This window comes from Danio rerio, chromosome 9 (assembly GCF_052040795.2).
Source record: "Danio rerio strain M-AB ecotype USA chromosome 9, GRCz13ab, whole genome shotgun sequence".
NCBI lineage: Eukaryota > Metazoa > Chordata > Actinopteri > Cypriniformes > Danionidae > Danio > Danio rerio.
In genome coordinates, this window is record NC_141029.1 from 34,539,898 (window position 1) to 34,554,473 (window position 14,576).

Sequence of the window (14,576 nt, forward strand, 5' to 3'; positions counted from 1 at the left end):
GCATATACGGCATGTAGAGCTCTGGGGTCAGGAACTTCCTATAACATTATCCTAAATTTTATTTATTTTTTTAATGTAAAATGTTATTTTTTGATGTGTTGTTTTAACGGTAAAAAAGTTCTGAAAGAGATCAAGCCTCAGCCAGATAATAAAAATGTAATAAAAATGTAAAGTTAACTCAAAAGTAACGTAATGCATTACTTACTAAAAAAGTTACTTACTAAAAAAAAAAGTAACTAAGTAATGCAACTAGTTACATTTGGGGGGAGTAACTTAATATTGTAATGCATTACTTTCAAAAACTTGCCCAACACTTCTTGTGATATCCATTTATTTGCAGTCAATATCTGAATGTTGATGAGGCAAATATTAAATAAAATTTAATTGACATTACAAAGTTACAGGAGAAAGAGAAAACTGCTTAACCTACATTTTCTGGTTGTGTGTGCATAATATTGTATTTTTGTATTCTTGTATTGTTTAATACCGATATGCTAATCAACATCTTTACAGTACATTTCAACATTAAAAGCAATGTTCTGTGGCTTTAAATAGTAGTTATTCATTTCTGGCTTATCCTCTAAAAATTAAAAGTGTTTTATTGTTATTAAAGGCTTTATGAAGAGCATTTAACATCCAGGGGATGTTTTCATTTCATAAAAGAAACATTTTCAAAAGGTTCTTTGTTTTTTATTAACATTAATTTTGAGAAATGTAAATGTACAGCCTAATCATTTTACTACAGGGTTCACAATAAAACAAATTAGAGATCATTTAGGTGTATAAATAATCTTCATATAAGCTACAGTACAACAGCATTTTAATCACTTCATGTTTTTTTTAATCCACGGTAGGAAGGCAGATACCTTCATGTAGACCTCAGGGTACTCCTTGAATGTGCAGTTATTAGGATATGTGTATGCAGCCATTCCATAAAGTTCAGAATTACAAAAAAGAGGACTGCCAGAGTCACCCTAAAAAGAAACAGATTCAATATTTAGCATGTATTTTGCCACTATTAGATGACATCTTTCAAATATTTGTTAACCATTTAAAGTATCATTGCAAAATACCTGACAGAAAGCCTTTTTTCCATCTGAAGCAGTACAGACCATGTTCTTAGAGTTGAAATAGACCTGCCATTTACTTTTGCAATAAGAATTGGACTCCAGTTGGAGGTTGACTTCTCGAAGAACATTTGATGCTCCTTCTCCAGGTCTTTGCATTCCCCAACCAGCAATGGAGCATTCCACAGGAGCAAGAATACTCGGTTCGTGTTTGGGTAGATTTGTAATATTTACAAAATGATTTAGCACAGCTTTGGTCTTCAGCTGTAAAAATATTAATCAGTGAATAACTTTACAAGTTTCACAAAAAGAAACAAATATAATTGTTTAAATGTGCACAAACAAGACCTTTAGTAGCATGATGTCAAAACTGTGGTTTTTCTTCTGATAATTAGGATGTTTGATGTATTTCTGGACTTGGATTATCTGCTGACTGTTCTCTCTCTGGCTGATATTGTGAGCTCCCAGAACAACTTCTAAGTTGGTTGTATCCCTAAAAATATAGAATGTTGAGGTTATTTTGTAGTGATAACTGCTACAGTTTAATATAGCAACACTGCTAAAACAATGACTTAAAGAACCTTTCTTCTGTCAAAATGGTATAATAATAAAATTATTCATTTAATTCATTATTATAACTATAAAAGTAAAGTCTGTTTAATATTTAAGGAATATAATGGATTCCTCAAGGAGACATCAATGCCAATGAAGAAGAGCAATAATTATTTTTAAGTGCGACACCTTTTCAAACCTTTTTTTAGTGTGTAATGGTTTATAGTGGGGAAAAGTTATATTTAAATGTTCTTCACACACAAGACAAAAAAATCATAAATATGCTAAATTTAATGAATATCAATAAAAATAAAAGTCTGTTTAATGGATGGTGAATGTAACGGTTCCTCAAGGAGCCATCAATGCCAATAAAGAACAGCTATTTTTAAGCATTACAATTTTTAAAACCTTTTTTTTTTTAAATCGTGCAATCGCTTATAGGGGAAAAAGTAAAAGTTAAATGTTCTTCACAAACACACACACACACACACACAAAATAATCATAAATATGCTTAAGTGGAAACAAATAATTATCCCCCTACAACATCACTTTGAAAAGAACCTAGATTTTTAGGAGTGAAATAATGTTTGCATACATATACCCACTTCCAACAATGAGCCGAAGTCAACACGTAATCCTCCTTTATCAGTATCCCTCCACAATTATGCTTTCTTTGTACCTGCAGAGATGCCATGTATGGTCTGGAATGAAGTTTAACCTCTCTGCCTCCAACAATACCACTCTCCATCCCTCCTGTTTTAATGACAGAATATGATATTAGGATTATACATATATTATTATAATACATTACAATTAATTATATACACATATACTGTATAACTTTAGAGTTAAAACTCATACACTAGTACAAAAATACAAAGAAATAAAAATGTATTTAAATAGATCTATGTATTTCATAGATATAAAATGTCTTACCAGACAGAGAGAAGATAGACAGCAGAAGAACACTGAGCAGCATGATAAATGAATGTGCTGATACAGAAACTGAAAATGAATAGTGACCACCATCAGGGTCTATATACTCTCTGACTCATATGTTCAGTCACATATGAAAGTAAACGTAGGAAAGGTGTAGAGGAAACATCTCATATTAAAGAGCTCCTATTATGGGTTTTTGAAAATGACCTTTCATGTAGTGTATAACACAGCTCGAAGTCAAGTGAAATATCCAGCTAAGGCTTAAATCTGAAAGTGGACAGTGTGATTCATCTATAAAAGAGTCGACTCATAATGGTTTGAATGAATAGTCTTGATAATGAGTTTTCAGCCATTTCGGTGTGACGTGGATACGAAACATAAGGCCCGCCCAACTGTTGTGCATGCAAACCCGGGAAAATTGAAACCTGTGGCTCCGCCCACATATGCAGTAGCAAAGAAAAAAAGGAAGAAAAAAAGATCCCAGTTTAATCAAATCATGAAGATTCTGTGCTTAGCTGGATATTATTGGAAGTGTGTGGGGAAAGTTTTTTTTTTTCACTCAAAGATGGTTGTAAAGAGTCAGTGGTTGAGGTTTATTTTTGGAAAAATACCCCAGCATTATAGCCCAGGCTGTGCTGTTCATGTCAGTTTCTGATGAGTGCTTCAGCAATCTGCATGCTTACTACGAGAGATTCGTTGTATGTTTGTTAAAGAACGGATCAGAAAAGACTACTGATGTATGAGACTTAGACAGAGCTTGACAGGAACTTTATTAGTACATGGATAAGTTTCTTCCTCCATTTCACAAGTGTACGTAAATGGCTGCATCCTTGTATTCTCTAGCTTGCAAATTATGTATTTATTTCGGTTTTGTTACTTGTAACCACGTGTACTGTATCTGGTTAACTCTTTATATTCTCATATCACGTCTAATACCACGTTGAAAACGCGATGCGTGCTGCTTTGTTTATGGATTTCAATGCGTTTGTGAGCTCATGATCTACTGCCGTTTGTCATTGCTATGGCCACTGTCAGATGATCCTACACAAGTGCCGCGATCAAGGTTCACAATAGTTCAGCCTTTGCCGCTGTGTGGATTAATACTGAATGTGTTTCATGGTTAAGAATGGAGCAATATGCTGGTGCTTAACTGCACTGCTTTAATGCACTCATGCACACAAAAAAAAAATCCGGGAGACTGAGAAGGTTAGGTTTGGGGGTGAGGTGTCTGAATAACACTGATGAGAACCGTGTACTGTGGTGTTAGTAACTACTATGAAGCATGTTTCAGGCTGCTGCTGCGATCGGATCCTATACCAGTGTTGCAGTGACCCGGGGTTTTCACAGGGGTTTTTAAGGGAGTTTTCCGGGATAAATGTTAAAATGGGTGGGTGGGTGGTTGGAGATGGATCTGAAATACAGAAGACTCCCGGGAAAAAAAAGTGTTGGCAGGTATGCTCACACACACACTATCCACCTTGACTACTTCAATATTGTTGATAAGCCGCGCTGGGCATTTCACTCTGTCTTGCGCTGAATGCGTCGACCAATCGCAACAGTCGGTCATCGGTCCAATCAACGCAGATTAGCTTCTCGCTAAGGAGGGGTTTAGAAACAAATGAATCGCTGAATGATTCATATGGGAGTCGCTGGGATAATTAGGTAAAAATAAACACTTATTATAGGACTAAAAAAAGTGACCTTGCATACATATTAGACAGTTGGAAACCCTTCAAACCAAAATATGACCCTTTTTAATGTATAATGGGGCTCTTTAACACTGGCTCAATTTCAAAGCTACCTTACATTATTTGTTGTGTGATTTAGTTTTTTAAAGACCACTAAATTATTACAGTATATGGGCAAATTGTCAAGTTTTCCTTTTAAAAATTATATGAGCAGTATAAAATCCAAATCAATGCACAAATAAAATTAAACATAAGTCTTCATTTACCTTACTGTAACACTTGGAAGATGCAACATGTCATAAAGGACATAATGTGATAGGACTTAATGCTGGTCACATTTCACTATCATTATATGAGATAAAGTGTGCACAGGTCTTTTTTTTGCCTTTTGAGGTTATAAAAGCAACATAATGTATGGCAAATTATATGACAGGGGCATATGAAGATTGCTATTCACCTTTGCCTATAATCTAAACCTCCCACCTGACTGACTTGTGAGGTTTTCATTTGTGTTGGCCATGAACATTTGGTCCACAAATACATTCGAGTTGACAATGAGTCAGTTTGCCCATACACTCAAATCATTTGAGACAGTCCTCAAGTTTCCATTTATAATTTTTTTCTTATATGGCAGGTGTTTTTTACAGGTTTATTCCAATTGCAAATAGAATCATGGAGTTGTAACGGAATCTCCCCTCCTACTCGAAAATAAAAACATAGCAAATGATTACATCTAAATATTATGGATATTTATTGATCACATGAAAAATGATATACAAAAAAATATTAGACTTACAGAAAAACAAAGCCTAATAATATAACATTTAGAGACTGTTTATGCCAAAAACAGCAAAAACTCTCACGCCTGATGGTCTCAGATGGTCCCAGACACTTTTTCTAAATCCATTTTCTGTAACGCAGCTTAAAATGATCAACTTTCCTTCTTCTTGGTCTTTATGAAGGGCTGATGCAATACGTCATAAAGCCTTCTTGCCTAAATGAACCAAAAAGAGTAATGGTAATTGAGACATACTCTTAGAGAGGTAAAAAGTGTGAAGATGGCTTATTGTTATTGTAAAATATTCAAATGTCTTTACACACCTTTTGTGGACCGAGTCCTGGACATAAAACAAGTTCCTCCTTTGAAGCTTTAATGATGCCCTCCAATGACTGAAGAGATAAAATGCAATAAGAACATGCAAGTATTTCGAAAGTACTTTAAGATTTTATTACATAAAAGGAGTAAGGTTTCACCAATTATACAGTGCATCCGGAAAAGTATTCATTGTGCTTCACTTTTTTTACGGCCTTTGCTGAGAAGCTCTAAATTGAGCTCAGGTATAATCTGTTTCCACTGATCATTCTTAAGATGTTTCAGCAGCTTAATTGGAGTTCACCTGTGGCAAATGCAGTTGATTGGACACGATTTGAAAAGGCATACACCTATCTATATAAGGTCCCAGGGTTGACAGTGCATGTCAAAGCACAAACCTAGCATGAAGACAAAGAAATTGTCTGTAGACCTCTGAGACTGGATTGTCTCAAGGGACAAGGCTGAGAAAGGTAACAGAAAAATTTCTACTGCTCAGACAGTTCTAATGAACACAATGGCCTCCATCATCAGTACGTGGAAGATGTTTGGAACCACCAGGACTCTTCCTAGAGCTGGCCAGCCATCTAAGCTGAGTGATCGGGGGAGAAGCGCCTTAGTCAGGGAGGTGATCTGTGCAGCATTCACCAATCAGACCTGTATGGTAGAGTGGCCAGGACTCTCAGAAAACCAGGCACCACTCATCACCAGGCCAATACCATCCCAAAAGTGAAGCATGGTGGTGGCAGCATTATACTGTGGGATTGTTCTTCAGCAGCAGGAACTGGAAGACTAGTCAGGATAGAGGGAAAGATGAATGCAGCAATGTACAGAGACATCCTGAATGGAAACCTGCTTCAGAGTGCTCTTGGCCTCAGACTGGGGCGACGGTTCATCTTCTAGCAGGACAATGACCCAAAGCACACTGCCAAAATATAAATGGAGTGGCTTCACAACAACTCCGTGAATGTCCTTGAGTGGCCCAGCCAAAGCCCAGACCTAAATCCTATTGAACATCTCTGGAGAGATCTGAAAAGGGCTGTACAACATTACTTTCCATCCGACCTAATAGAGCTTGAGAGGTACTGCAAAGAAATGGGCAAAAATTCTCAAAGACAGGTGTGCCAAGCTTGTGGCATCATATTCAATAATGTAATTGCTGCCAAAGGTGCATCAACAAAGTATTGAGCAAAGCCAGTCAATACTTATGCACGTGTGATTTTGCAGGTGTTTTATTTTTAATAAATTTGCAACAATATAAAAAAAATATTTTTTCACATTGTCATTATGGGGTATTGTCTGTAGAATTTCGAGGAAATTAATGAATTTAATCCATTTTGGAATAAGGCTGTAACATAAAAATGTTAAAAAAAAAAAAAAGTGAAGCGCTATGAATACTTTCCGGATGCACTGTAAATAATAAGAATAATCATTAATATTACTATTAAAAGGTAACCTGTAATTTAGCAAAATATTATAACATTAAAAAAAATAATTGCATTTTAATATATTTTAGATTTTGATTTATTTGTAAGACTTCAACAGAATCAACAGAAAGTGATTTTTTAGCGTCATTACTCTTTACAGCATCCTATGATCCTTCAGAAATCTTTATAGTATGCTAATATACTAATACAATATCTATTAGGAACAGTTCAGCTACATGATATTTGTCAAATAATTAATAAATGTAGCATGAAAAAACCTTCCTTACAGAAAACGTAGACAGAAGAGTCATGGCATCAGTCTTATTGACAGACTTAACTGTGGTTAAACAATCTGTAACCTATCAAAAAATAAAAATAGGATGTAATTCTGTGTCAGGTGCATTCCCAAATGAAGAATACATTATACATTTAGATTTATTAATATATTAACCTGGGACAGGTAATTTTTCTCTACTTGCTCTTTAAGTAGATCTGCAGGCTTCTTCTCATAGGATTTATAGGTTTCAAGATAACGGCCTGCTTCTTCAGGACTTGCACAAACAAACAAACAAACAAACAAACAAACAAACAAACAAACAAACAGGTTAAAGCAAATTAAAGCACAAAAAAACAACAGGAACTTTAACACCTTTTTTTTTAAACAAGGCACTTAAAAACTTGCAAGCCTCTAATAAAAGCAAGCCTTGCAAGCCTCTCGCTTGTTTATTTTGAGCCATCCGGTTACCTCCAGGCCAAGATGAGGGTACAGTCAGCCATGATGCATATTCGTGCAAGCTCTTTCAGTGCATGATGAGGGTCTTTCTGATCAATGATGTCCAGAGAAATAAAACATTATTAACTGAATGAAAAGCTTAAAAATTTTTCATTCTGAGCATGATGATGTACTTATCATTTAATTTTGAACCACTTAACTAAAACTAATCATTAAAGAAAGAACAAATGACAGGAAATATGAGTGAGTTCATGATTGAAACAGACATACTCACCACGTCCACCTGGACAAGCAGAATTCTGAGACTGAAACTCTGGCCCAGCTGTTTTAGACGCTCATGGACATAGTTTGGGTTCAGATTATGGTAACGCACACTGTGGTTAAAGAAAAGATATCGCAAACTAAAATATCAAATGCTTTCCCAAAATGAATACAAGAACATTTGCAATTCAGTAAATGAAACCACAAGACTGAATATTTCTGTAATTATTTTATGTAAATGTTTATGTGTTCTATATTATATGACCAGATGAAGCTTTTTGGAATACACCTGTAGACATTCTATTGACGTCTATTGTCTTTTTTACAGTATTTTTTGCAGCATTGACTGCATGATGAAGCCTATTAGAATTAAGTTAGAATGACTTTATAAATCAGGTTATCATAGCACTAACTATCCCTCAATGACTTTCTTTGTTTTTAATATATGTAGAATATTATGCATTTAAGTAACGTCATGCAAGTAAATTTTTTTCCATATGAGCATGTGTGTGTAATCACAATACTGAAACTTAAACATTTCTAAACAAAAAATGTTCGAATCAAACAAAATCGGCAGAAATTTCTGTCTGGTCCGAGCCTCTGAACCGAAGAATCGCCAGACTTTAGTGATCGATGATTGGCTCCTGTACTAGAAGGCGGGGCTTCATTTGCCATATTGATCGTTACCTTTTTCCCACTCAAAACTATAAGAGTGACATGTATTGTGTATTCTATTGTCTTTGACGTGGATAATATATATTCGATTATTAAACATTCTTTTTAGCTTTCAGCCAACTTTGCAAAGACTTGCTTTAAGTTAGGTTTGAAACCTGGCTAGTGATTAAATTCATAAAAATACAGTCACTTGATTTGTTTAACTGAATCAGTAATTTTGAACAAATCACTTAAATTAAATATTTAATGAATTAGCAATTACACCTGGAACATGATGCCACCTGCGGTTGAAAAATTATGAAATTTGTTGTGGTCCCTTCTACGGAACCAGCATGGTAATACTTGTGCATTATTCTAATGTATGATACAACTCAATTCTAGTTTAAAATTCCAAATAAAAGCTTGTTCTAGCATAACACAAAAGCAACATTTTGCCATATACCAGCATTTAAATTGAACTGTCACACACACACACACACACACACACACACACACACACACACACACACACACACACACACAAACACACAAACACACAAACACACAAACACACAAACACACACACACACACACACACACACACACACACACACACACAAACACACACAAACACACAAACACAAACACACACACACAAACACACACACACACTCACACAAAGTAATTTCAATAATTAGGTTAATTTGCATTTCTCAGTTGATTCTACATAGATTAGACATTATTGTCATACTAATGACAACTGTTGACCACAGTGTGTTTGCTTGCTGGAATCCTCACTTCTTTCTTTGCAAAGCATGTTGGATGACATTGTGGTTTCACACCTGACAAACCCAATAGAAAAATGAGCTTGAAGTGCCTCTACTCTTGCTTTCAGCCAGGCTTTTATATTTGCATTGTAACACTCAGAACACTTAATATGTTGTTACATTTAACAAGAATAAACGTTTCCTGTTGTGATGACACCTGCACAGACATTCAATAATAAGTCTTATAAAAAAAGTCTCACATGCAAAAACAAATATTCAAGTATTTGAAATATAAATATATGATTCTGTGTAAGCATAAAATACATATTCAAATATTCAGTTTAAACTTAAAAATGAGGAATGTTGAACTAAGCAGAGTAAAGGCTATAGTTATAAAACATGTGCCAATACCCTAAACTTAAATTTGCAGCTTATTCATTTTTTCCTCCATGATTCAGTGTATTAGAAGCCAAAAAAACTGATTTGCAACTGACCTCAAATGAGCAGAGTAAAAACAGTGCATCCATAATTATCGTGGTGTGTAATTACAGACAGCTAGCTTTTTTGTTGATTTATATTTATATATATATATATTTTTTTTTTTTTTGAACAAATTATTTCAATTGATTTCTGTAATTATTTGAATATTGATTGAAATTCTTTTTTAAGAATTCATCTTTTCAATGGTACAGTTCATTGACTCAAAAACCAACCTGAGAAAAAGTGCACATGTTGTCCTTCCTAAAACATAGTCTGGCACCACCTCTCCAAACTCCCAAGGAACATTTCTCACAAATTTCAGGATAGGGTTGCCCCTCTGCAGACAGATAAAAAAAAATCAATAAATAACATTGATTTAATGTTAGATTAACAGCTAATTAACATACAACAACATTGTTTGTTTGTTTAGTGCCATGTCAGCAACTTATAACTATTTAATGGCAAGAACAGCACACAGTGGTGTGAAAAAGTGTTTGCCCCCAATAGATTTCATTTGTTTGTTTGTTTTTTTACTCATTTTGTCATACTTTTTTTCATACACATTTTCATACAGGGCTATGTGATTTTGGATTTTGTTTTTTTGTTTTTAATAATAAGAAACCTTCATTTAAAAACTGGATGATGTGACAGGAGTCAGTTTAAGATACCGAATCATTGTTTGATTTGAAAATGTAACAGTAAAAATGAGAAATTAAACAAATAACTTGATAAGCGTGCCAGGAACAATTATAGTAATTCAGACACTTGGTTCTTTACAAGATACTTTTGAGTCAAGCATGATTCAGCAAGCCAACAAGATTTTATCCGATCCTCGGGAAGTGTTTTTGGAGTATGAACTGATGAAATATGGCTTAAAATACAGGGTCCCATTATGTATACATATTATTTATACACATACACATACACGCACACGCACACGCATACACACAGGGAGGGAGATAGATGACAGACAGAGGGAGAGGGAGAGGGGGAGAGAGAGAGAGAGAGAGAGAGAGAGAGAGAGAGAGAGAGAGAGAGAGAGAGACAGACAGACAGACAGACAGACAGACAGACAGACAGACAGACAGACAGACAGACAGACAGACAGACAGATAGATAGATAGATAGATAGATAGATAGATAGATAGATAGATAGATAGATAGATAGATAGATAGATCCCTTTCTTCTAATAGAGACAATAAATGTGGTAATCTGGACATTAATATGATTTCACTTCAATACATAATAAATAATTTTTTAAACATGCATCAAAGTACTCTCTGTATAAAATTCTTGTCTAGCTGTCCTCGAAGTTTCATATTCTAACAAAAAATGTTTTATAGTGAGTGATTATATATATATAGTGATTGACAATGCTTGAGTGGCATTGTTCAGTCTTATGTAAAAGTACTTGTATTGCCTGTCTTATGTGTAAAGTTTAAGTTTATTCATAGTTTATGTTGTAGTATATGTAAATGGCTTTTATGTCCAGTGTTGTGTTTGTAATTATGATTCATCTATGTACTGTAGCACCATTGTCCTGCGGGACAAGACATTTTGTTTCTCTGTATGTCCACACAGGTAGTGAAATGACAGAAAAGCTAGACTTGACTTAAAAATTCTTCAATCGAGTCAACCTAGAGTTATAAGTTCAGCATCAAGTAAATACAGTTTTGTCAGGCCTGGTCTCAAAAGTAAAATATGCATTTCATTTAAGTGAAAACAAGTAAATCAGCGGGTGAGATCATTTGTATAGATATAGACTCCCTCATAATTCTCTTTAGCTAATTAGGTTAGGGGTGAGCGCCACCCCTTGTACTATTTGAATAGATAGAGAAGGATATTTAGGGCTTGAAAGACTCTTTGTGTGTTTATTTTTTTTAGTTTTCTTTTACTTAGTTAGCTGGATGTTTCTGGGGAGTTAGACATTGTTTGGGTTTTGTTCTTTTCTTTAGCGCTGCCAACATCCCTTCTGCCACTCTCTTGTTTTTCCGTCTTTGTGCCAATATTGTATATATCGTAAATAGTATATTTTTGCTTTTTCTTTATTTCTGATTATTTGTTATTGTTAACCTTGGGATTTGTAAATAAAAATCACAGTTTTGGTATATCTGCTTTGGTTGTCTTTTGCACTTCACTTACTGTAAATATAAATTTATTTTAATTGTACATAAATGTCAAACCCAATTCCCTAGACTAACATCCGGGGTTTGTAACACACTGACACAAAATTAAAGAACCAAGTGAATATGTTAAGTTCATTATTCTATTCATATTATGCTACTTCACATAAACGAAAATACAATGCTAAAGATGAAAATGTGCATGCAAGATACTGACCTGTCGAGGACTGACAATAATACTGTTTCCAGATCCTAAGAGATGAGGAGGAACCACAAAACTCTCTGAACTCTGACCTTCCCCTTTGGTCTGATCTTCTGTAGGTCCCTCTGATAGACCCTGCTGTTCAGTCTCAGGTTTTTCTGAGTCTGTGGAGGACGTATTAACTGATTCAATTACAGCTATGTTTGCACTGCTTTGTCCTGGAGCGTTATTTCTACTTTGGGCAGCAGATGTTTGTTTCTCTGATCCATGGGCTCCCTGATGGCCCTTGTGTTTGTTCTGAACAACAAACTCTGCATAGGACAGTGGTTGGCCAGGAGCTGGAACAGATGAGGCCTCTACGTGATCATTTTTGGATTTGAACAAAGACACCTTCGCCTGTGTGAAGGACACAGATTACATGTTAAATTTCACTGTCACATCAATTTTACATGGCTTTTTATTTTATTACTAAAGTTCACAGATTTCTTGCAACTAATTCCTTATGAAGGTCAGATTAAAGCAGTTGCTGAAATTATTTAGTATATTTTGACTTTATTAGATATCTAGGTCTAAAATGCAGCAAATTTAATTACATAAATAATATTACATAATAAAAACACATAATTATTAGCCCCCTTGAATTATAAGCCCCACTGTTTATTTTTTCCCCAATTTCGGTTTAACGGTGAGAAGATTTTTTCCCCATCACATTTCTAAACATAATAGTTTCAATAACTGATCTCTAATAACTGATTACTTTTATCTTCGCCATGATGATTTTACAAGACAATTCTTAAAGTGACATTTTTTTTTTTAAATTCTAAACTGCTTTTATCCTAGTCGAAATAAAACAAATAAGACTTTCTCCAGAAGAAAAAATATTATCAGGCAAACTGTGAAAATGTCCTTGCTCTGTTAAAAATCATTTGGGAAATATTAAAAATAATAATAATAAATTCAAAGGCTGGCTAATAATTCTGACTTCAATTGTATATATAATATTGTTTTAACCTAGTCTAAGACAGAAACATTCAAAGTACAAATGAAATGTGTATGGAATTAATGTAAATACTGTGATGATTTGAACAAAGTATTTTGTGAAAATGATTATCTTCTAAAGACAGAAAAATTTTAATAGTTAAATTTCAACATGTTGTTACCTACTTGTTTACTAAGAGGTAAAATACATACTTAATAAAATGGGAAATATGTATAAAGTTCTCGCCATAAAACCCCTGATCCGTTAATTTAAGGGATCGTGTGACAAAGATAAAAAAGGTTAGTAAATAATCAAAGAATGTCCCACAACACCGAAGACAGACTAACTACTAATGTTAAGTGTTTCCTTAACAGGTGTTGTGCCGAGAAATGCACCCCTTCGTAGACTTTCATTAGGATTGTCAGTCTACATTTTAAAAAAAAAGTCAAAGACCATAACTGATTAAAACGTAAAATGATTATTATTTAGTTAAAGCACGGACAAGACGTGACACGCATTTTAAAACGCACTAGGTTTAAAAATAAGTGTGAAATAATAATATTAACTGTAGGCTACAATTAGGCTTTTTGGTGGGTTTTAAACAGACATTTAGGTTACATGAAACATAAAATTGTTGTTGCTGTTTTAAACTTAACCACACATTAAACAATTTACTTAAGTTAATCGGTATTGTATTTAAAGTCTATCTATTTATTTCTCTTCTGTAAGGAAAAGGTTAAATTCATGAAACTCACACCAGTTACTATCATTACTGCCTCTAATTATTAACTCTATTATTGTTATTTTTTAATCAATTTCAGATCCAATTTCAGACCCATACACAAATCAAATGAACGATCAAATGTGGTTGTGAATACTTCTGGGAATTGACTTCAGCGTGCAAGATTGTTATTTGAGAAATCAACACTTTGCGGGTAAGCTTGAAGTGTGAAAGTAGTCCTTCCAGTAGTGTTTGTGGGTTGGTTTACTACCACATGCTGCACGGGGGTAAAGTTCACTTTACATAAATCCCCCAGACAAAATATAAAAACAACCAAGACATTGAGCTGAGTTATAACAAAACACTATGACGTTAGTCGGTTAATCATAGAAAGACATCAAAACCCACCGGACTTCTGTCCTTTGAGAACGCTGAATCGTCCAAATTGATATTAAACTTCTTTTTTTCCATTTTTGTTAGTTATCAATGGTAGCACAACACAGAGGAACCAAACATGATCACATCTGCCGCCATCGCGTCGAAACAAACAGTCGAACCAATCAGGCAAAAGTGTTACACACAGAAACATCGTTCGACTCTGAGAGGCTCCCTAATACTATTCGACGACAGATGGCGCCAAAACGGTATTTATCACTTTTCCTCCCATCGACCGACCAATGATAACAATTGTAACATATTTTAAGGCAAGACACTTGAATGGGGTAAAAAAAAAGTGAAAGAACTTTAAACCTCCCCAGTCGACTGATTATATTAGGAATTGCAAACAGATTTTGTATTACACGTGTTAGTTTAATGAACATACCAGATTTGGGTTTGTTTTTTTTAGTTTGGTTTTGTTTGTTTGATATATTAGAGCCAAAATTCTGTTGA

General features: G+C 34.5%; 2 protein-coding genes across 3 annotated transcripts; both read right to left on the reverse strand.

Annotated features, from left to right (window-relative positions):
• Positions 1 to 668: 668 nt before the first annotated feature.
• Positions 669 to 3,468, reverse strand: gzm3.4 (granzyme 3, tandem duplicate 4). 2 transcript variants are annotated; one of them, XM_087265727.1, is made up of 5 exons: positions 2,557 to 3,468; positions 2,226 to 2,373; positions 1,416 to 1,560; positions 1,074 to 1,331; positions 669 to 974 (listed from the first exon to the last, which is right to left on the reverse strand). In XM_087265727.1, the coding sequence occupies exons 1-5, from the start codon at positions 2,597 to 2,599 to the stop codon at positions 825 to 827; spliced, it is 744 nt and encodes a 247-aa protein (XP_087121853.1). In that variant the 5' UTR covers positions 2,600 to 3,468; the 3' UTR covers positions 669 to 824. The 2 variants fall into 2 exon arrangements, with proteins under 2 accessions (XP_087121853.1, NP_001108167.1); NM_001114695.1 differs by lacking the exon at positions 2,557 to 3,468 and having other exon boundaries at positions 825 to 974; positions 2,226 to 2,428.
• A 1,506-nt stretch (positions 3,469 to 4,974) lies between these two features.
• On the reverse strand, positions 4,975 to 14,307 carry ercc1 (excision repair cross-complementation group 1). Its single transcript, NM_001103138.1, has 9 exons — positions 14,094 to 14,307; positions 12,001 to 12,381; positions 9,893 to 9,996; positions 7,772 to 7,871; positions 7,510 to 7,586; positions 7,216 to 7,315; positions 7,052 to 7,123; positions 5,349 to 5,417; positions 4,975 to 5,241 (listed from the first exon to the last, which is right to left on the reverse strand). The coding sequence occupies exons 1-9, from the start codon at positions 14,154 to 14,156 to the stop codon at positions 5,179 to 5,181; spliced, it is 1,029 nt and encodes a 342-aa protein (NP_001096608.1). The 5' UTR covers positions 14,157 to 14,307; the 3' UTR covers positions 4,975 to 5,178.
• Between the last annotated feature and the right edge of the window lie 269 nt (positions 14,308 to 14,576).

Bases quoted from the DNA above. Each gene is read 5' to 3' on its own strand.
- gzm3.4 (NM_001114695.1), bottom strand. From the start codon at position 2,428: ATGTATTATAATAATATATGTATAATCCTAATATCATATTCTGTCATT. The intron at 1,332-1,415 runs GTCTTGTTTGTG...ATATTTTTACAG, and splicing joins TTGACATCATGCTACTAAAG to CTGAAGACCAAAGCTGTGCT. The intron at 975-1,073 runs GTATTTTGCAAT...GTTTCTTTTTAG, and splicing joins GAAAAAAGGCTTTCTGTCAG to GGTGACTCTGGCAGTCCTCT.
- ercc1 (NM_001103138.1), bottom strand. From the start codon at position 14,156: ATGGAAAAAAAGAAGTTTAATATCAATTTGGACGATTCAGCGTTCTCA. The intron at 7,587-7,771 runs GTGAGTATGTCT...ATCATTGATCAG, and splicing joins TGCTTGTCCAGGTGGACGTG to AAAGACCCTCATCATGCACT. The intron at 5,418-7,051 runs GTAAGGAAGGTT...TTATCTCTTCAG, and splicing joins CTCTTCTGTCTACGTTTTCT to TCATTGGAGGGCATCATTAA.